The sequence below is a fragment of the Ahaetulla prasina genome, chromosome 4, assembly GCF_028640845.1.
Source record: "Ahaetulla prasina isolate Xishuangbanna chromosome 4, ASM2864084v1, whole genome shotgun sequence".
NCBI classification, from domain to species: Eukaryota; Metazoa; Chordata; class Lepidosauria; order Squamata; family Colubridae; genus Ahaetulla; species Ahaetulla prasina.
The window spans coordinates 94,951,564-94,974,016 of NC_080542.1; the positions used below are offsets into that span (position 1 = coordinate 94,951,564).

At 37.1% G+C, this 22,453-nt stretch overlaps 1 protein-coding gene across 1 annotated transcript in view; it reads left to right on the forward strand.

Annotated features, from left to right (window-relative positions):
* Positions 1-22,453, forward strand: part of NEK10 (NIMA related kinase 10) — a 157,527-nt gene that overhangs the window by 69,506 nt on the left and 65,568 nt on the right. The window contains exon 23 of the mRNA XM_058182967.1: positions 660-762. Coding sequence (XP_058038950.1) covers positions 660-762 — 103 coding nt within the window. The remainder of the gene's footprint in view (positions 1-659; positions 763-22,453) is intronic.

Genomic DNA, 22,453 nt, shown 5'->3' on the forward strand with positions numbered 1-22,453 from the left:
TTTGGGCAATCGGGGAGGAAAAAGAGCGTTGCCTCCATGCATTACGTTTTCTGGCGTTTTCCTCCCCGATGCAATTCGCACACCCGTATGTCCTCAGGAAAATGCAGCAGCGGGTATTTTCGGCTGACAACCTCCAAAGGGTGGATGATGGTGGGTGAATGGGTGGCGCTACATTCGGCGTATAAGATGCATCCAGATTTTCACCCTTTTTTGGGGGGTAAAAAGGTGCATCTTATACACCAAAAAATACCGTATATAATCCATATCATAGCGTTTCAAAGGCAAATCCCTCTCTTGAGGAATCCAGCAAAAATAAAACTTCCTCTTTAATAATAGAGTTGATATATACTTCCCTTTTAGAAGAAATGCAAAACAACATGCAGCACTTAACAGAGGAAAGTTTCCTCCTTTGCAGCTGTTCTGGATACAGCTGTCAGCTGCTCTGCAAAGCAAAAAATGGGACTAGTACACTTTGATCTTCTAATGAACTGTGGTAGCCATTTTGCTTATTATAGGACACTCATAAATTATCCTTTCAGATTGTTATGCTTCAAAACTTTATTTTCATTAAAAGAAATTAATTAGTGCTGATGTTTCTGGCTTTTTATTGTATTAAGTTGTTTATTGTTATTGTTGTTGTTGTTGTTATTATTATTAAGCTGTGTTTAGCTCTTCGTTATTTGCACAAAGAGAAGAGGATTGTCCACAGAGATCTCACTCCAAACAATATCATGCTGGGAGATAAGGATAAAGTAACAATCAGTAAGTTCTATTTTTATGATCTTATTGACATTTGATAAAAAAATAATCAGGATACTGATATCAATAATAAGCTAATGATAATACCTATATGTTACATTTACTCTGAAAAACATCTCAGTACAATAAGTGGTACCATCTAGTTGAGGGACATTTCTTCTTTTTAAATATAGTAATGTGTTACTGGGAAATAAGATCAGATGAATGATTATATGATTTATGATTATATAAATATGGCAATATAGGTATTAGACAACATGGCCTTTTCTTATTTTCTTATTTTTTTTGTTTGTAAGCTTCTTGAAAAAGTTCAGAGTAGTGAGTCACTTTAATATACATTAAAATATTATGTTATTTTTAATGGACATTCCAGAAAATAGAGTATCTATTGAATATATATGTATTATTCTTTCTATGTGGAAATAATATATTTTCCAGAATTAATGCTGTTATTTACATTTTTATGCTGTTTATTCGAAGTTGTTATTGCCTGTTCTTACTGTTTTTAGATCCATTTTTTATAACAGAAGGAAACATTTTGCTTAAGTCAGTCAGTCTGTCTGTCTGTCTGTCTGTCTGTCTGTCTGTCTGTCTATCTATCTATCTATCTATCTATCTATCTATCTATCTACAATATATATATCTTTACCTCTTTATCTCTTTCTCTATCATCTCTATTTAATCTATATTTGTAATCTAAATTATGTTCACACATTGATGGATGAAATAGGAAAGACATACCTAACATCATAGTGGTTATTTGTATATAAATATAATATAAGTAATCCCTGCAGCTATTCCATACAATTGTTCTTTCCCAAGGATAATTAACCTTGGCTTTTATATCGTTGCACATGGTTCATGTCTTAGTCTAACTTCAATGCAATCACTTGTCTTTAATTTTATTAATTTTATTAATTTGTTATTAATTTTATTAGACTATATGGCATTATAATATAAAATACAAATGAAAATAAAATCAGAAAAAGTGTGAAAGAGGATGTTGGATAAAAAGAAATAGAAAAGAAAAAAGTAGTGACTCTGGCTCCTTTCAGTACAGTAAAATACTGAATGCAATTATAGTATCAACTTTTGCTTTGCATTTTGAATAACTAAAGGCTATTTTCTATAGCTACAAAATCAATCCAGTCCTCAAAACGTAAAGTCAAAGTTATTTTTTTTCTCTTCTATATGGAACATAATGTCCAGAAGCAAATTTCACATTGAAATGAAGCTGGATAAATTGTTCTCTTGGTTTACTATAATTGGTTTGCCATTTTTCCTAAATCCACTGTTTTTTCCATCTATTCTCCTATTGTGGGAAATGATAAAGCTTTTCATTTGCCCATATTGAATTTTCAACATATATAAAGACAAAATACCAGGCTTTCTTTGTGACCAACAACCCTAGAGAGAAACCTTCTGGTTTCAGTTTTATATCCATTTTAGAAATCATTTTTTTCTTAAACATTATCATCCTTACAATTACAGTTACTACGGTATTTACAGTTGTTACATCCATAGTTGCAGTTCTATCAGATTTTTAATACATCATTTTGTAAGGGGTTTCTTTTAGGTGAAATTGTGCAAAATTGAATATAATAATTTTCAAGATTCAAGTTTAATAACATTTTATAAACCTTAGTAAAAATCCTATTTATCACATTTTCATACTGAGTTCTATAGGTTCAAAACAGTGGTTTATCTTATCCAAATTAAATCTTTCTTTTACTTAGATATATAAGTCATTACGAAATCTATCTTTCTGACTCCATTTCTTTCATATTCAGTCTAAGTCACCCCTTTCAACTTGTTTCAACACAATAAAATCTTTCTCTCAAAATATTTGAAGGACATTCAGAACTTTTTTGCTTCAGAGAAGCACGTGAGTATAGTTGCTGCTTTGAGGAGAAATTGGGGGTGGGAAACTTTCTCCATTTCTTTCTTTCCCATTTTGCCTCAGAGAAACACGTGGGTGGAGTTACTGCTTTGAGGAGAAATTGGGGGTGGGAAACTGCCTCCATTTCTTTCTTTCCCATTTTGCCTCAGAGAAACACGTGGGTGGAGTTACTGCTTTGAGGAGAAATTGGGGGTGGGAAACTGCCTCCATTTCTTTCTTTCCCATTTTGCCTCAGAGAAACACGTGGGTGGAGTTACTGCTTTGAGGAGAAATTGGGGGTGGGAAACTGCCTCCATTTCTTTCTTTCCCATTTTGCCTCAGAGAAACACGTGGGTGGAGTTACTGCTTTGAGGAGAAATTGGGGGTGGGAAACTGCCTCCATTTCTTTCTCATTTTCACAACTAGAATTCTAATCTAATCACTATAAATCAAAAATAGCAATAATATATTCAGGGCTGGTCCACTTGAGATTGTGATTTTATTCTATTTCAAAATGGCTGGCTTAGTTCAGTGCAATACTTGTTTTGCAGCTGTCTTTCGCAGTACTCTTTTCAAATTTGGGTACTGTCCTCTTTGTAAACAAATTAGCAGTCTACGTGGACAGATTACCTATCTAGAATCTCTAATCTATGCTCTCCAAGCAGAAATTAGGTGCCCAATTCAGCCATTCCAGCTGCTGTGCCATCAGCCCCCTCTACCACAAAGATCCTGCAGGAAAAGGGCAGTATGGACAACCGTGGGATCTGGCAGGGTGAGAGCTGTGAACCATAAACATAAAGCTTTTACAGTGTCCCAGTATAACAGATATAGTGCCCTTGCTGACCTTAATAGGAACACTAAAGTGACAGATCAAGGTAGTTGTGATACTGATAACTCAAACAATCAAGGGATTATGGTCTGAGATGAAGAACTTATTTTGGAAAAGTGTGTATCAAGTATATCAAGTATTACAGATCGGTCACACAAGAAGAGCACGGTATCCAAAAAGAGAAGCCACCTTCTGATTGGTGATTCAATTGTAAGGGATGTAAATTTATGGAGATATGGAGGTAAATTTAGGAAAGGATATGGAGACAAGACGGGTATTCTTAAGATAGTCAAGAATGCCAGTAAGGATTCTGATGTTGATGCTATTATACATCTTGGCACAAATGATCTGTCCCAAAAGGATGTACTTTCTGTGCAGAATGATTTCCAGAGCTTGGGGTATGAAGTTAATAGCATAGGTTGTAGGCTTATCTTTTCAGAGGTTTTACCAGTACATAAGGAACAAAAAGGTAAAGGCCAGCGTGTAGTGGAGTTTAATGTGTGGCTAAAGGAATGGTGTAAAAGGGAAGGCTTTAGTTTTATTAGTCACGATGTCTGCAACTGGTCCAATGAAAAACTACAAAAGAGATGGATTGCATCCATCAAAGAAAGGGACTGAGTTACTTAGCAATAAATTCACAGATTTTCTGGATAAACATTTAAACTGAACAGTGGGGACAGAGAATTAACTGATACAGAATATTTCTGTCCCCAGCAATCGAAAACTAAAAGGGTTATCAGTGCATGTAACATAGATGTCTGTATGGGTAAGACTATCAGCCCTGCTATCAAGCAAAACCAAGCATTTAACAGTGAGTGCCATACCATATGCACTAAACCAACAGGTGGGAAGAAAGGAGGGGCAGTCAACACAGGTTATGTAGACAGTAAACACAAGGTCAATCCAAATGGAGTCAAATGTCTATACACCAATGCACAGAGTATGAGGAATAAACAGGGTGAATTAGAAATTCAAGTAAAGGAGGGCAGATATGATATTGTTGCCATTACGGAAACTTGGTGGGATGAAACTGACAAATGGAACACACAGCTAGAGGGATATCAATTATTTAAAAGAAATAGACCAAATAAAAGAGGAGGTGAAGTTGCACTATATATAAGAAATAACTACATCTCTACAGAAATATAGCACAACAATGATGAAAATCATCTTGAATGTATTTGGGTCAATATAAAAGGAGTGAAAAACAATATTGCCATAGGTCTATACTATAGGTCACCCAATCAAACAGAGGAAGTAGATGAACTTTTTGCTAGTCAACTAACTAAGGTATGTAGGAAGCACATCACAGTAGTAATGGGGGATTTTAACTACCCTGACATCAACTGGGAAACAAACTCTCCAGCAAGTGGAAGATCCAACAGGTTCCTAACAAACCTAGCAGACAACTTTGTTTCTTAAAAAATAGAGACGGCAACAAGGGGATCAGCCATACTGGAGTTAATTCTCACTAACAGAGATGAAATGATAGAAGGTGTTGAAGCTACAGGAACCTTGGGGGCAAGTGACCACGCAATATTGGAATTCGACATTAAGCAAATGCAAGTAGTAGAACAAAGTCAAACTAGAGTCTTGGACTTTAAGAGAGCTAATTTCAATAAACTTAGAGAGAGCTTGAGAAGGATTCAATGGATGAGAAACCTCAGGGGGAAAACAACTCAAGAAGCTTGGGAAATTTTGAAAAGTGAGATTATAAAGCGCAGTCTAGCACAATACCAATGAAGAAGAAAAATAATAATAGATCTCAAAAGAAACCAGCATGGATGCATAAAGAACTATCTGACAAATTGAAAGACAAAAAGGACAAATATAAAAAGTGGAAAGAGGGGCAAATAACTGAGGCAGAATATCAGCAAATAGCCCAAGCCTGTAAAGATGAAGTGAGGAAAGCTAAGGCTCACAAGGCTAGCAACAAAAGTAAAAAATAACCAAAAAAAGCTTCTTCCAACATGTTAAAAACAAGAAAAAAGTCAAGGAAACAATTGGCCCATTGCTGGGAAAAAGTGGCAAGAAGATGACAAGCAACAGGGATACCTTGCTCAATAGTAGTACCTGTGAGAGGGATCTTGGAGTCCTAGTGGATAACCATTTAGATATGAGCCAGCAGTGTGTAGCTGCTGCTAAAAAAGCCAACACAGTTCTGGGCTGCATAAACAGAGGGATAGAATCAAGATCACGTGAAGTGTTAGTGCCACTTTATAATGCCTTGGTAAGGCCACACTTGGAATATTGCATCCAGTTTTGGTCGCCACGATGTAAAAAGGATGTTGAGACTCTAGAAAGAGTGCAGAGAAGAGCAACAAAGATGATTAGCGGACTGGAGGCTAAAACATATGAAGAACGGTTGCAGGAACTGGGTATGTCTAGTTTAATAAAAAGAAGGACTAAGGGAGACATGATAGCAGTGTTCCAATATCTCAGGGGTTGCCACAAAGAAGAGGGAGTCAGGCTGTTCTCCAAAGCACCTGAGGGTAGAACAAGAAGCAATGGGTGGAAACTGATCAAGGAAAGAAGCAACTTAGAACTAAGGAGAAATTTCCTGACAGTTAGAACAATTAATAAGTGGAACGGCTTGCCTGCAGAAGTTGCGAATGCTCCAACACTGGAAATTTTTAAGAAAATGTTGTATAACCATCTGTCTGAGATGGTGTAGGGTTTCCTGCCTGGGCAGGGGGTTGGACTAGAAGGCCTCCAAGGTCCCTTCCAACTCTATTGTTATATTGTATTAACTCTTTCTTTCTCAAAATCTTAACAGGTATTTTTTTTCAGGACAGTTTTATTTGTGTATCAATCTTTAATTCAGATTTGAAATGAGATCTAGACCTTGTTCTGTTATGGCTCGAGGTACCTGAAGTTTATAGTTTGGTGTTCATCTTGTTTATTAAATCAAATTCTGCTTTCCCACTGTTTTATAATCTTTGACTCCCTCTTGTGGTCAAAGAGCAAATCTTATACAGTGAGGGGGAAAAGTATTTGATTCCCTGCTGGTAGGTTTGCCTTGACAAAGAAATGATCAGTCTGTAATTTTAATAGTAGATTTATTTTAATAGTAAGAGACAGAATAACAAACAAACAAACAAAAAATCCAGAAAAATACATTTTAAAGAAGTTATAAATTGATTTAGAATAGAATAGAATAGAATAGAATAGAATAGAATAGAATAGAATAGAATTTTTTATTGGCCAAGTGTAATTGGATACACAAGGAATTTGTCTTGGTGCATAGATTCTCAGTGTACATAAAAGAAAAAATACCTTCATCAAGGTACAATACATAATACCTAATGATAGTCGTAAGGTACAAATAAGCAATCAGGAAACAATCAATATCAATATAAATCATAAGGATACAAGCAATAAAGTTACAGTCATAAGTGGAAGGAGATGGGTGATGGGAACGATGAGAAGATTAATGGTAGTGCAGATTCAGTAAATAGTTTGACAGTGTTGAGGGAATTATTTATTTAGCAGAGTAATGGAGTTTGGGGAAAAACTGTTCTTGTGTCTAGTTGTTCTGGTGTGCAGTGTTCTATGGCGTTGTTTTGAGGGTAGGAGTTGAAAGAGTTTATGTCCAGGATGTGAGGGATCTGTAAATATTTTCACAGCCCTCTTTTTGACTCGTGCAGTATACAGGTCCTCAGTGGAAGGCAAGTTGGTAGCGATTGTTTTTTCTGCAGTTCTAATTATTCTCTGAAGTCTGTGTCTGTTTTGTTGGGTTGCAGAACCAAACCACACAGTTATAGAAGTGCAGATGACAGACTCAATAATTCCTCTATAAAACTGTTATCAGCAGCTCCTTGGGCAGTTTGAGCTTTCTGAGTTGGCGCAGAAAGAACATTCTTTGTTGTGCTTTTGACTTTTTGATGTTAGCTGTCCATTTTAGATCTTGCAATATGGTAGAACCTAGAAATTTGAAGATTTCTACTGTTGATACTGTGTTGTCTAGTATTGTGAGAAGTGGAAGTATGGAAGGGTTTCTCCTAAAGTCTACCACCATTTCTATGGTTTTGAGTGAATTAAGTTCCAGATTGTTCTGGTCGCACCATGAAGCTAGTTGTTCAACCTCCCTTCTGTATGCAGATTCATCATTGTCTCGAATGAGACCAATCACTGTTGTGTCATCTGCGAACTTCAATACTTTAAAAGATGGATCGTTTGAGATGCAGTCATTGGTATACAGAAAGAAGAGAAGACGGGAGAGCACTCAGCCTTGGGGGGAGGGGGCTGTGCTAATTGTACAAGTATCTGATGTGATTTTGCTTAGCTTCACCTGGTGCTTCCTATTTGTTAAGAAGTTTATGATCCACTTACAAGTGTGTTCAGGTACCTCGATCTGGTTTAGCTTAGTTAGAAGAGTGTCTGGAATGGTGGTATTGAATGCTGAACTAAAGTCTACAAATAGGATCCTTGCATAGATCTTTGGAGATTCAAGATGTTGTAGGATGTAGTGCAGAGCCATATTAACAGCATCATATGTTGATCTATTTGCTCGGTATGCAAATTGCAAGGGGTCTAACAGTGGATCTATGATGGTTTTCAACTGAGGCAGCACTAGCTTTTCAAAGGTTTTCATGACTACAGATGTTAGAGTAACTGGTCTGTAGTCATTCAGTTCCTTGATGGTGGGCTTCTTTGGCACTGGGATGATAGTAGAGCGTTTGAAGCAAGAAGGAACATAACACATCTCTAGTGATTTATTGAAGATATGGATGAAGATGGGGGCCAATTGGTCAACAGAGATTTTTAAGCAAGAAGGAGTTATCTTGTCTGGGCCTGGAGCTTTTCCTGGCTTTTGTCTGTGAAATAGGTCTTGCACTTCCTTTTCTGTGATCACTAGGGGTTGTGAACCCAATGGGATGGGGTCAGTTGTAAGAGACTTGGCTGTTGTTGGTGTGTCTGAGATGGGAATTGTGGAGATAGGTGGCTGTAGTTTCCTTTGAACCCTGCAGTAAAATATGTTCAAGTCATCTACCAGTTGTTGATTTCCTTCAGCCTGGGAAGGAGGCTTGCCGTAGCAGTGATATTTTTAAGAGTTTTCCACATTTGCTGGTTCATTTGTTGAGAACTGATTTTTTAGCTTTTCAGAGTAGCTTCTTTTTGCTGCTCTGATCTCCCTTGTTAATACATTTCTGGCCTGATTGTACAGCATTTTATTGCCTTTTCTGTAGTCTTCCTCTTTGGAACGACATAGCTGTTTAAGCTTAGCTGTGAACCAAAGTTTGTGGTTATTGTATATTCGCAAGTTCCTTGTTGGTACACATAGGTCTTCACAGACGCTGACATATGATGTTACAGTAACTGTGAGTTCATCCAGGTCTGCAGAGGTATCTTCAAAAATATTCCAATCAGTGCAGTGAAAGCAAGCCTGTAGTTTTAATTTTGCCTCCTCAGTCCAGGTCTTCATTGATTTAATTGTTGGTTTTATGGTTTTAAGTCTTTGTCTGTAAGCAGCTACAAGGTGAATCATGCAGGTGAATCATGCAACCAGAGTGTCCCATAGCTGCTCGTGGTAAAGATTGATAAGCATCTTTTAGTGTTGTTTAGCAGTGGTCTAAAGCAGTGATGGCTAACCTTTTTCCTGTTGTGTTCCAAAAGCAGCGGTAGCATGGGGGAGTCGTGTGTGCGCATGCCCAAACCCATAATGCAATGCCCCCACATAGCCTGCCACTCCCCCCATGCATGCTTGCATGACCCCTCCCGCCACGCATGTGCACACAACATCCCCCTGTGCATACGTACCACACCCCATACGAAGCAGCATAAAAAATGCTGCTTTTTTCCTAGTGGCTGGAGAGGGGGTAGCAGCGATTCTCCTCCAGAATCATAGTCGCAATCAGCAGGGTTAGAACAACCACCCCCCTTGCCTACCACCAAGAACAAGCAGCGATGCTACTTTCCTGGGTCTGTGCAGCAGTTCTCAACTTGCCACTTGTGGTTGGGATTCTGGAGGAGAATCGCCACCACCCCCTCTCCAGCCACCATTGAGAACAAGCAGTGCTGCTGCTGCTGCTCTTCTGGGGTGCCCAAGCTGGCCAGGCACTCCGGACCATGGACGTGTGTCGCCATGAAAGGCTGGGGCCACACAAAAAGCCCACTGGGGGGAGGGAGGGAAGCCTTGGCCTGCCTGTCCTAGCCGACAGCTCTCTCCCCTAGGAAGTGACCGCAGGATTCCCATTTCCGCATCTTTGGGCACTGAGCTGTTCTTTGTGTGCACGTGCCAGGGGAGGGGCTTTGCATGCACCAGAAACCAGAAGACCAGGTGGCCAGCGTGCATGCCCACTCCAGAACCAGAGATCATCTTCCCAGTGCACGCATGCACACTGGACAACTGCTCTTTTAGTTTATGGCGCTCCCTTGTGTGTGACAACCAACTGGCTGACATGCTGGAACTGGGAACAGCAACAGGCAATGGCTCCGCATGGCCGGAGAAATGGCTCTGCATGCCACTTCCTGCACACGTGCCATAGGTTCGCCATCACGGGTCTAAAGTATTCTTGCCTCTAGTGGGACAATTGACATGTAGAAAGTATTTTGGTAGCTCTTTCCTTACGTTTGCCTTGTTTAGATCTCCCAAAATCTTGCCAGTGAATCTGGGTATTTGGCTTCAGCCTCCATAATTTGGTCAGCTAGAGTTCGTAATGCCTTGTTTACACAGGCTTGTGATGGGACATAAACAGCAATTAGAAGAAATGAGGAAAATTCACAAGGCGAATAGTGTAGTTTGCAGTTGATAAACAATGTCTCTAGGTTTTTGTCACAGAATTTGTATATTATAGTTATATCCTGAGACCAGCTGTTGTTGATATATAAGCATAAGTGTCAGGCCTGGAAACCATATTAGATTTTAGGGTTCCAGACGCTGCCACATTTTTTCCCCTGAGGGGAGGAGGGGGGGTTGAGGGGTATGGTAACATTCTTCAAGCGGTCAAGGTCGGATGGTGTTCACATCTGCAGGAAGAGTGGCAAGAAGATATTCGAATGAACTGGAAGAATGTGGGACCATGTGACCATCAAAGGGGTCAGGGGAGTGGGACTCTTGGGGTTTGTATAACTGGGAAAAGAATCCGGAACTTCAGTTTTGGAATTGCACTCATCATGTGCCAGTCTCCTCATGCTAGTAAAGAACTCTGGAAAAGAAATGCCTCCAAGTTTCTTGTACGCAGAAGAGGTATTTCTGGAACCTTGACATTATTCCAAAACTGAAGTTCCGGATTCTTTTCCCAGTTATACAAACCCCAAGAGTCCCACCCCCCTGACCCCCCTGACTCGGGGAAATGCCTCCGAGTTTCTTTTACGCAGAAGAGGTATTTCTGGAACCTTGACAATAAGCCTCCTCCCTTCTTTTTACCAGATGTTTCTGCAATTCTGTCTGATCGTTGAATCTAAAACTTTGGGATATGAAGGCTGCTATCTTCAATTGATTTATTTAACCAGGTTTCCGAGAAGCATAGGACTTATGAATTGTAAAAATCAGAATTGTATCTGTTTAAGAGGGGTATTTAATCCATTTTATTAGCAAGTGAATGTACATTGGTTAGGAAAATTGAAGGCTGCTCCTTAAATAAATGTTGCTTAATTTTTAGTAGATGGTCTCGTGAATAAGAAATCCATAGTGAGTCATTGTGAATAATTGAAAATAATTAAAAATAATTAAAATATTTTACATTTTAATGAGTGATATAAGTATCGTGTTTCCCCGGAAATAGGACATGTTCCAAAAATAAGGCCAAGCCTGATTTTTGGGGTGGGTGTCAATATATGCCCTCCCCCGAAAATAAGCCCTAGTGACCAGGTGGGTGTGGCCAGCACAGGAGGCAGCCCTTCCCTTTCCCAGTCACCTCAGGGCTTCTTGGCCCCTTAATCTGATCAGCTGAGCTGCTCAGGCTGCCATTCACAGCTGATTTACAGGTATTGCTCTGGCCGGCACCTCCAGCAAGCATGGCCACTTTTGCCATCGATTGTGGTCACTTCTGCAAGAGGAGGCCAAGCGATGTGCCCCATGTGCCTAGCACTGGCCTTCCGTAGGTACTGTAGCAGCAGCTATCCACAATTTTTTTACCTTTATTTCATCCCGATAGTATTGGGCCATATGGGTCAGGATGAAATAAGGGTTAAAAAATTGTGGATAGCTGGCATGAGGTATGAATCTCCTGCTGCAGAAGTGGCCGTGCCTGAGGAGCGCTTTTGTGAGAGAAGGCAAATGGGAAGTGATTGTTTGCAAACTCCCACCCTTTTCCACCTCTCCGCCAGGCAACTCCTGGCAGCCCCAGACGCCCAAAGCCCGTGCCCGCCCAACTCCCTTTTCCACAGTGCTCAGCTCTTTATCAAGGGCGGTGGCAGGTGGTGTGGAGGAGAAGCGAGATTCATGGAACGAGACAAAGACTCACTCCTCTTACTGTCTCTTCTCCCCTCTCGCTGGGCATGGCAGGGCTTCCTGCCCCTGCTCAAATTGGATGCAATTTGGGGGTGGCATGTGGGGAGGGATGGGGTCAGGTAGGTGCGAGATGTGTCTTACCTGCCTTGTAGCTCCATCATGTGTCTTGCCGTTGTCTGCAGGCAAACACATTGTAGGGTAAAAAAAACTCGCGAGTTCAATCAAACTTCTCGAACTCGCAAGAAGTTTGGTTTTACTCTACAATGTGTTTGCCTGCAGACAACGGCAAGGCACGCGACAGAGCTGCAAGGCAGGTAAGAGGTAATCTATGAGGCTGCCATTAAGAAGAGGGGGTCAACCTATTCTCCAAAGCATCTGAAGGCAGAACAACAAGCAATGAATGGAAACTAATCAAGGAGAAATGCAACCTAGAACTAAGTAGAAATTTCCTGATAATTATACCATTAATCAGTGGAACAGCTTGCCTCCAGAAATTATGGGCACTTCAACACTGGAGGTTTTTAAGAAGAGATTTATCTGAAACATTACAAGATTTCCTGCTTGGGCAGCGGGTTGGACTAAAAGACCTCCAAGGTCCCTTCCAGTTCGGTTATTCTGTTATTTAAAAGCTAAATGTTAAAAAATGTCAGTCTTTCCACTGCAAATGAGCTTCTGGGCCCATTTCCCATCTTCAGGGTTTTCTTGCAAATTCTTGCTTTTTGGAAGAACTTGTGGGGTGATTTCTGGAACTCTCCCTGTCTCGGGAGAATTCTTAAGACTTGGGAGCTCCTGCCCAAACCCCTCAACTGAAAAAACTGTTCCCTGGAATTCTTCATGGGATACCATCAGTCGGCCAGGTACTATGAGAAGCTGATTAACTTGTTATTGTTGATGAACCATTCAAAAATATAGAACAATCTATAATGTTTTTATATAGCCATCTCTTTATAGCATTATCTTTAAAGGCAGGGTAGACGTCCTGCCATTTTGTCATATTTTTGCATGCTATTTGATGAGAGTAAAATTCTAAACCATCAGGAATTTCTCTGATCTTTTTAGAAATGTTATCATGACTAGGGCCTAATTGGACGTATGTGTATTTTCTGTTGTGTAAACAGCTACGAATATGAGATTATTGCTAGTGGTGAATAGTTTATGTAGTACAGCTGTTAATGGTACACTGTGCAATCTGCCTGCCTTGAATGCACTGGCTTCTCTATCTTTATCCTCAATTGGACACTGCCTGCAAAAATGTATCACTAGAAATATCTTATTGCATTTACTTAAACAAGGAAGAGAATGAAGTAAATATCAGTATTGCTGCAACAGGAATTTAATAATTGTTCATTCAGTTAATTTGTTGTTTGTGATAGACCATTCCTCTGAAATAAGGAAGCACAATTCAATTTAGTGGGTTGTAATAATGATGTGTTTTATTTATAAAGAATAAATAAATGCTATGGTATGGTGGTGAGGAAACATTGACTTCGTTTCCTTTGGAGCAGAAGAGTTTTCTTAATGTTTCCATTTCTCTTTTAGGCTTCATGAGTAATTATGTTCTGTGATTATGATCCTCTGAGCATATGTTTAAATAACTAAACTTAATACAAAACTCTTTGAAAAGTGCATCAGAGAATCATAGCAGCTTTGTATAAATATATTCTTGCATTTTAGTATTCTCTAGAAAGTAGTTAGATCAGGAGCTATGATGTATTTAAAGAGATAGCCACTATATGGAGCTCATGCATTACAATTGGAGATCTCTCCTTTTGCCCATTTAACCAATTTCAGTAGAGGATTGGAATAGCATTTGCTATATAGTGTGTTTAAAATAACTCTTGGAAAATATTAGTATGAAATATAATGGAAATATGGAAAGAACTAGAATGAGATTTTTCCACTGTTTAGATTGATAATATTCTATCAGTGAAATCCTTGGTGCTCTCTGAACTTGATTGTTTGGTTACAGACTTTTCATTACCTAACTAGGTAACATTATCAGTACTAGTAAATGTGGAATTTATTTCCGGTATATCAGTGATGCTATTCAGCCAGTTCTATCCAGTTTGGGCAAATCAGTATCGGCGGCTGCAGGAGTTTCCGCCCACCCATCTGGATATCATCACATCCCATTTTTGATGCTCTGAGCATGCAAAAGGTTCTGCACATGTGCAGAGGTGGCGCGTGCACTCCCATTTGGGAACTGGTAGCAAAGGTAAGTGAACACCACCCTTGAAGTATATGTATAAATAGCTTGCTCTACAGGTATTGTTAGGCCAAAGTTTTGTTTTGTTGTTTTAATGAAACCAAATAGTTCTAAAATGGCTTTTTTTCTGGCAAAGATGTGGCTGTGCATTTTGGGGAGGTGGGATAAGTTAAACACACATGAATTGACTAAATGCTTCTTAATGTAAATAGTATTTAAAATCTGATTGAGTCTATCACCTGCATGCATGGCTGGATGTCATGATTCATTGTCAATATTTTTCTGATCTTCCTATCCAGGGCTTCTAGTACTATGTCTTTAATATCTGAAATTGCCCAGGTATTAATTACCTTGACGATATTTCAGCCATTCAGTTTGGACTTACAATCTTCTTCATTCTTCTGATAAATTAACTAGTAACCTTCTTGATTTCAGATTGCTTAAAATTGTCAGTCTAAAGATTCCCCTTTATAGTAATCTTCATCCATACTTCATGTGATCTTTATTCTCTTCCTCTGTTAATGCAATTTAGGACTGCATTCGCTTTTTTAGCTGCTACTGCATACTTCTGGCTCATATTTAAGTGATTGTGTGCTAGGACTCCAAGATCCCTCTTACAGATACTGTTATTTTTTTTTTTTTTAACATAAACATTCCATCTTCCATTCAACAGTGTCTCGCCAGGGTACAAATATCTCTGTGCAACAACCATCAAAATTTACAAGCGTATTCATTACATTTATAATAATACTTTGATCTTACAGTAGTAATATTGAGCATAATAAATATTTTCATTTCCCCCACTTTACACATCTTCTGATAAGAATATAATAATAATATTAAATGTAATAATCCTAATAGTCATAATAACAATCATCATATTGTTTACATCTCTATCTTACCACATTTTCTACATTTCACTAATTTCCTTTGGTTTCTAGCTTCCATTTTTATTCTCTAACCATTGCTAAAATAATTCCTATGTCATATAATATTCAGTTTGTTCTTTCTCTTTAATTGCAAGTATTAATCTATTCATTTCTGCACATTCTAATATTTTCCTAATCACATTCTCATCAGTCGTGATCTCTTCACTTTTCCAGTTTTGTGCAAATATAATTCTAGCTGTAGTTAATACATGAATAATTAAATATGCATTCCCTTTACTATAAGTTTCAGGTAAAACCCCCAACAAAAACATTTCTGGTTTTAAATCAATGTGCTGCTTTATCATCTTTTCCAGTCAGGTATGTATTTTTGTCCAGTATTTTTTTGCTTCTACACATGTCCACCACATAGACCCAGGTATCTGGTGGCATTTCCAACATTTAGCTGACTTATCTTTAAACATCTTTGCCAACCTTGCTGGTGCAAAATGCCATCTGTAAAATATCTTATACAAATTTTCTTTATATGCGGTTGACATTGTTAATTTATAGTTCCTGTCCCACAGTTTCTGCCATTTATCTAATTCTATTGTGTAACCAATTTTTTTTGCCCATGGTATCATTGCTTCCTTTGTTCGTCTTCCAGCTTGATACCCAATAAATATAGTTTCTTTATCAATCTTTCTGCTGTCCCTGCTAATATACTATTTAATTCTGTTAATTCTTTATAGAAACCATATGATTTAGCATCTTTCTTATATCTAGAAAGATATATCATCTTTCTTGTATCTGCACTTGTTAATACCATGCCATATTGATCCCTTGATTGCTCAATTCTTTTTTAGTTTTGAGCTCTTCCTTTTCATTCAGAATGTCTTTATATCTAATGATATTTCCCATGTTAATAATGTTAGGTTGAATCAGTGCTTCCATTGTTGAAAGTCAAACTGTTACTGTCAAATAGTGTTGTTCTCTAATTTCTCCCATACTAACTGTATTGTATTCTTTATGTCATGTCTTTGAAAGTAACCATGTACCTTACTTTTCCTATACCACAACAAGACATGTCATCCCAGTTGCAAGTTGTGTCCCTCCAAAGTCAGTAATCTTATATTACTCAATAGAATCCATTATTTCATCCATGTTAGTGCCGCAGCCTGGTAATACAGTTCCCAATTTGGTAATCCAAAACCTCCTCTACTTCTTGCAACCTGCAACATTTTTAGGCTAATCCTTGCTTTTTTGTTTTGCTAGATATATTTTAATACCCTGTTTCCCCCAAAATAAGACATCTGATAATAAGCCCAATCAGGCTTTTGAGCGTATGGCAGTAAGGCCAAGCACTTATTTCAGGATTCAAAAAAATATAAGACAGAGTCTTATTTTCGGGGAAACACAGTATTATTTTGTTAAGTTCCTCAAAATATGTTTTTCCGAGTTTTATCAGAATTATTTGGAATAAATACAATAATCTTCATTTTTGAGCATATGGCAATATATTCATTTTAATTGTAGCTATTCTTCCTATCGATGATAATTGCAGATTTTTCCATTTTTCCAGATCTATTTTAATTTGTTACATCAGTTTATAATAATTATCTTTCTTAATCATTACACATCTTGCTGTCAGATGCATCCCTAAGTATTTAACTTTCTTAGTAATCTGAATATCTATTCTCTTCAGTAACTCTTCTGTTTATCTGTAAGATTTTTCACTAAAATCTTACTTTTCTCTTTATTTATTTGCAGTCCTGCCACTTCTGTTCTGTTCTGTTCTGTTCTGTTCTGTTCTGTTCTATTCATTTATTCTTTTTTTTTATTGAAAGAGTTTTAAAAAACAAAAACATTTTCCCCCTTTTTCCCCCCTACCTCCCCCAAAAAAAAAACCCTTCACCCCTCCCTCCCCCCCCCCCCGGCTTCCCGGGTCAATCACAAGGTATTGTTATACATAAACCAAACATAGAATAAAATTTTCCCTTCCAATCCAAATAACCACATCCAAAGCTTTTCATCTCCCAACCCCCTCCCCATTACATAAAATAACTTTCTAATTATTCAAAGGCAATCTGATATTTCTTAATCTGATATCTGTTTTGTAGATAATCAATCCATTTTTTCCATTCAATTAAATATCTTTCCTGCGTATTGTCTTTTAAAAACGCTGAGATTTTAGCCATCTCAGCCAAATTAATAACTTTCAATATCCATTCTTCTATTGTAGGTATCTCTTCTTTCTTCCAGTATTGTCCAATCAACAGTCTTGCTGCTGTTATTAAATTCAAAATCAATTTAGTCTCAATCCCTGTACAATCCATTATAATTCCCAAAAGGAAAAATTGTGGCAGGAACTTTATCTTCTTCTTCAGTACATTTTGAATAATCCACCAAATTCTTATCCAAAAGACCTTAATTTTCTTGCAAGTCCACCAAATATGAAAATATGTAGCATCATCACAATCACACCTCCAACATTTCGCTTGGATATTAGGATACATACATGATAATTTTTTGGGATCTATGCCATCTATAAAACATCTTATAAAAATTTTCCTTAAATTCTGTGCTTGTGTAAACTTAACATTTCTAACCCAAATTTTCTCCCATGTTTCCAACATTATTGGTTCCTGAATATTCTGTGCCCATTTTATCATACAATCCTTTACCAAATCCTTTTCGAATCTATTTCAAGCAACACATTATACAATCTCTTTATATGCTCCTGGGTCTGATTTCTAATTTGCTTTATTAAATTTTCCTCCCTTTGCATTATACCAATTTTTTGATCTTCTTTCCATCTAGCACTTATTTGCCCATATTGAAACCAAGTATAATTCCTCCCTTCTTCATTTAATACCTGTAATGATTTTAATTGCAATCTACCTCCTTCAGCATACAAAAGTTCTTTATAAGTAATCATTTCCTGTTTCTGTTCTATATTTATATTCTCTATTGCATGTCTAGGGCTCGCCCATATAGGAATCTTGTATTCTAATTTATAGGAATATTTTTTCCAGACCAAAAGAGCACTTCTCAACACATGATTCTTAAAAGCCCTATCCACTTTTTTCATAAAATAAGTACATGCCATCCATATAACAAGTCATAACCTTCTATATTCAAAATTCTTTCCTCTGTTAAGTTAAACCAGTCACTTATTACTGAAAGGGTTACTGCTTCATAATATAGTTTAAAGTTAGGCATTCTTAAACCACCTCTTTCCCGTGAGTCCTGTATTATTTTCATTTTAACCTCGCCTTTTTACCCTGCCATATAAATTTATTAATCCCAATCTGCCAATCTTCCAAATTTTTATCCTTTTAATTATTGGTATCATCTGGAACAGAAACAAAAATCTAGGTAACACATTCATTTTAATAGCCGCAATCCTTCCCAATAGGGATAACTGCAATTTCTTCCAGCCACTCATATCATTCTGAACTTTTTGCCATAGCAAGTCATAATTATTCTTATAAAGTTTCTTGTTCGATGAGCTAATATAGACCCCTAAATATTTAACCTTTTTTACTACCTCAAATCCTGTCATTTCCTCTAGTTTTTGTTTCTGTTGTATAGACATATTTTTAATTATCACTTTTGTTTTATTCTGATTTATTTTAAATCCTGATACCTTTCCATATTTATCAATTACTTCCAACAAAAATCTACTTGAATTTATAGGATTCGTTAACGTAACCACTACATCATCTGCAAAAGCTCTAACTTTGTACTCATATTGTCTAATCTTAATTCTCTATTTTCATTAATTCGTATTTTATCTAATAATGGTTCCAGAGTCAAAACAAACAATAATGGTGATAAGGGACATCCCTGTCTTGTTCCTTTCGCAATCTTAATAACTTCTGTCAAACTACCATTTACTATAATCTGTGCTGTTTGCTCTCCATAAATCGCTTTAATTATTCTAATAAAACAGTCTCCAAATTGCATTTTCTCTATTAATTTAAATAAAAAATCCCAATGCAATCGATCAAAGGCTTTCTCTGCATCCAAAAAAATAAGTGCTGCTGAAGTATTCTTCTTCCAAATATTCCAATATATTAATAATCTGTCTAACATTATTCCTCATCTGCCTCCCTTTTATAAAACCAGATTGATCAGTATGAATTCTTTGTTGTAAAACTAACATTAATCTATTTGCTATTATTTTTACAAAATCTTATAATCATTATTTAAAAGTGAAATCGGCCTGTAGTTACCAGGTTTAGAGCAATCTTGCTCCTCTTTGGTATCAGTGAAATAAAAGATGTTTTCCATGACGGGGTATTCCCACCCTAATTGTATCTGATTAAATAATTCTTTAAGTGGGCCTAATATTTCATCCTGTGTTTTTTATAATAAGTTGCTGTAAGACCATCTGTACCAGGGTTTTCCCATTTTAATTGTTTAATTGCCTCCACTATTTCTCCAGTAGCTATCGGCCGATTCAGCTCCTCCTCTGTTCTAATGTTAGAATATTAACCTTATAATCTTTCAAATAATCATAAATGTCCCTATTCAATATTTTGTCTTTTGCATATAGTGCAGTATAAAATTCTGAGAATGCCTTTTAATTTTATCCTGTTGATATATCTCTTTACCTTTATATTCTATTTTTTGTATGACACGTGCTTTCTGTTTCTTCCTTAAATTATATGCCAACCATCTCCCAGGTTTATTTGCATTACAAAAGGTATTATGTTTAGCATATTGTATATTCGTTGCCACCTGGTCTGCCATTAACATATTAAATTGACTCTGTAATATTTTTATAGCCTCTTTAAGTTTATGATCTTGTGGGTTTTGAATTAATAACTGTTGCTTCCTTGAATTTCTTCTTCCAAATACCTACGCTGCCTTTGTTTATTATTCCTTTGCCTATTGTCCAAGTAAATCAATATCCTCTAATAAACGCTTTGCTCGCCTCCCACACAGTTCCTATAGGTGTCCCTTTGTACATATTAAAATCAAAAATTCTTTTAACTGTTTCTTACAATAAGTTACATTATCCTCATATCTAAACAGATTTTCATTCAACCTCCATGTTCTACCACCTTTTTCCCTTGTAATAATTCCATCCATACTGGGCTATGGTCAGTTAAACACCTCGGAAATATCTTCGCTTTTCTTCACCCTAGAAAGCAAGTCATTAGAAATTAAAATAAAATCAATACGTGAAAAGATTGATGCCTATCAGAAAAAAGTAAAATCTCTCTCATCTGGATTCCGTAACCTCCATATATCTCTAAACTCAAAGTCTTCCATCATTTCAAAAAGGATTTTGGTAATTTTGCATGTATAGGTATCTTCTTGGAGGAGGTTCTCTTATCCTTCTTGTATCAATTACTCCATTCCAGTCTCCTAATAAAATAAACGAACTATAATCCCAGAGGGTCAACCTCTCATGTAACATTTTGTAAAACTTTTCTTGTTGCTGATTAGGTGCATAAATACCTATCAACAAAGTCTTTTTTGCATCTATCACCAGTTCAATAGCAATAAATCTTCCTTGAATATCTGCCTCAATTAACTTAGCTGGTATATCCTTCCTGATATATACAACAATTCCATGCTTCTTTTCCAAAGCTGATGCAACAAAATGGTTACCCAATTTTGAATTAATTAAATATTTTTGGTCTGATAATTTTATATGTGTCTCTTGCAAACAAATCACATCATTTTTAAATTGTTTCAAGTAGTGAAATATTTTCCTTCTTTTCTGAGCTGAATTCAAGCCATTAACATTCCATGACAAGATTCTATTTGCCATTACTGGCCTCCTGAAGCTTTGAAGCAGACAACGGAAGCTCCTCCTCCGGTATCTTCCGTCTAGCTCCTCCCACAGCTTCCATAATGGGATCCTGACTTTTACTTTGAGACTGTTGCTCTTCTTTACGCTTAAGGGCTCCTCTTGTCACCCTTTGCTCTTGTGGTTCCTCTAATACTGGCAGCAATAAAGGCTCTTGGATCACCACGCCTTCTTGAATCTCTTGAAGTTTTTCTATCACTTCTATTTCGACTTTCAAAACTGTAGAAAGAAAATCCTTTGCCTTTAAAACAGTGTCAATTCTATATCTCCTTCCTTGATAGAATACTGTCAGTCCAACTGGCACCTCCCATCTGAATTGAATCTGATGTTTTTTAAGTTCTTGTGTAAAAAAAGCAAATTCCTTCCTGTCTCTTAACATCTTTGAAGGAATCTCTTTCAACACCTTCAACTCCTGTTCTCAATTTTAAAGTTGTCTGATATGAAACTTGCAGAATTTGATTTCTCATAGTCCTTTTCACAAAATAAACCACAATGTCCCGAGGAAGCTTTCTCTGTCTTGCAATCCAAGAATTAACTCTATATATTTTATCAATTTGGTAAGCTACCTCTTGGGGTTCCACTTCAATAAATTCAGCCAATGCTTCTGATATAATTTTTCTTAAGTCTTCCTCGCTCTTCTTGCATACCACGAATTCTAAGAGCTCCTTCCATAAGTTTATATTGTAATATCACAACCTGATCTTCATTTTGATCCACTTTTTTCTGAACACCTTTCATTTTGTCTTCTAAGTGCTTATTTGACTGAGAGATCTGTTGCATTTCCACTTCCAATCCCTCAATTTTTTTACTCAGTCCTTGAACTGTCATGAGAATATCTTCTCTTATTTTTGCATTAAAATTCTCCATCATCTCTTTTTGCCTATCTTCAGAAAGTTTTAATTGTTCTTTCAATGTTTCCTCAAGACTTGGTTCAGATCCCCTTCTTCCAGAAGGCTTTAAAGGTTTAGCTGCCATTCTGTCTTCAAAAGGATCAGGAATTCAAACTTAATAACTTTCCTTCCCTCCTTTCAGTATAAAAAAACCCCGTTTGTAACAATCCACAAATAACGCTACTTTATCGTACTAAAAAATTTTACTTTCACTTTCAGACGCCATTTTAAAAGTCAATTAAAGACAAAGAAAGGTTTCAAGTTTCAAAAAGGGAGTTGGTACTTGCCGTGCTGATTCTACATCAAAGATCGAACGCTTGTGAAATTCCCGTCTGCTTAGAAAATCAATCAATTTAATAAGTCCTTTTGAGCAGAAGCGACTTTCCCACTCCTTTTTTCCTGATAAAAACAGGAGCGTGTTGAAGTTGGAGGGAGTGGAATTCGGTGGGGTCATAAATCCAGGAAAATTCGCTCTTAAGAGCAAACCCCCTGTCAGACCCGCCACTTTTCCACAACTCTGATAACCCTCTTTCGCCCGGAGGGTATGCTAAGATCAGTGAACAGTGATTTTTTTTCTGTTTCACTGACTTTTACAATCTTCTAACACGGAGTGCTCTGTTAGAGCACCCAGCAGGAGGGTGACGTCACTGGAGCCTCTGTTCTATTCATTTATTCTATTTATTTTATTTATTTATTTTATTTTATTTTTATTCTATTATTCTATTTTTTTTATTAATTTAGGATTAATGTTTCTTGTGGATCTTCCAAAATAAAAGCTAAGTTATCTGCAAGCTTGTAGTTT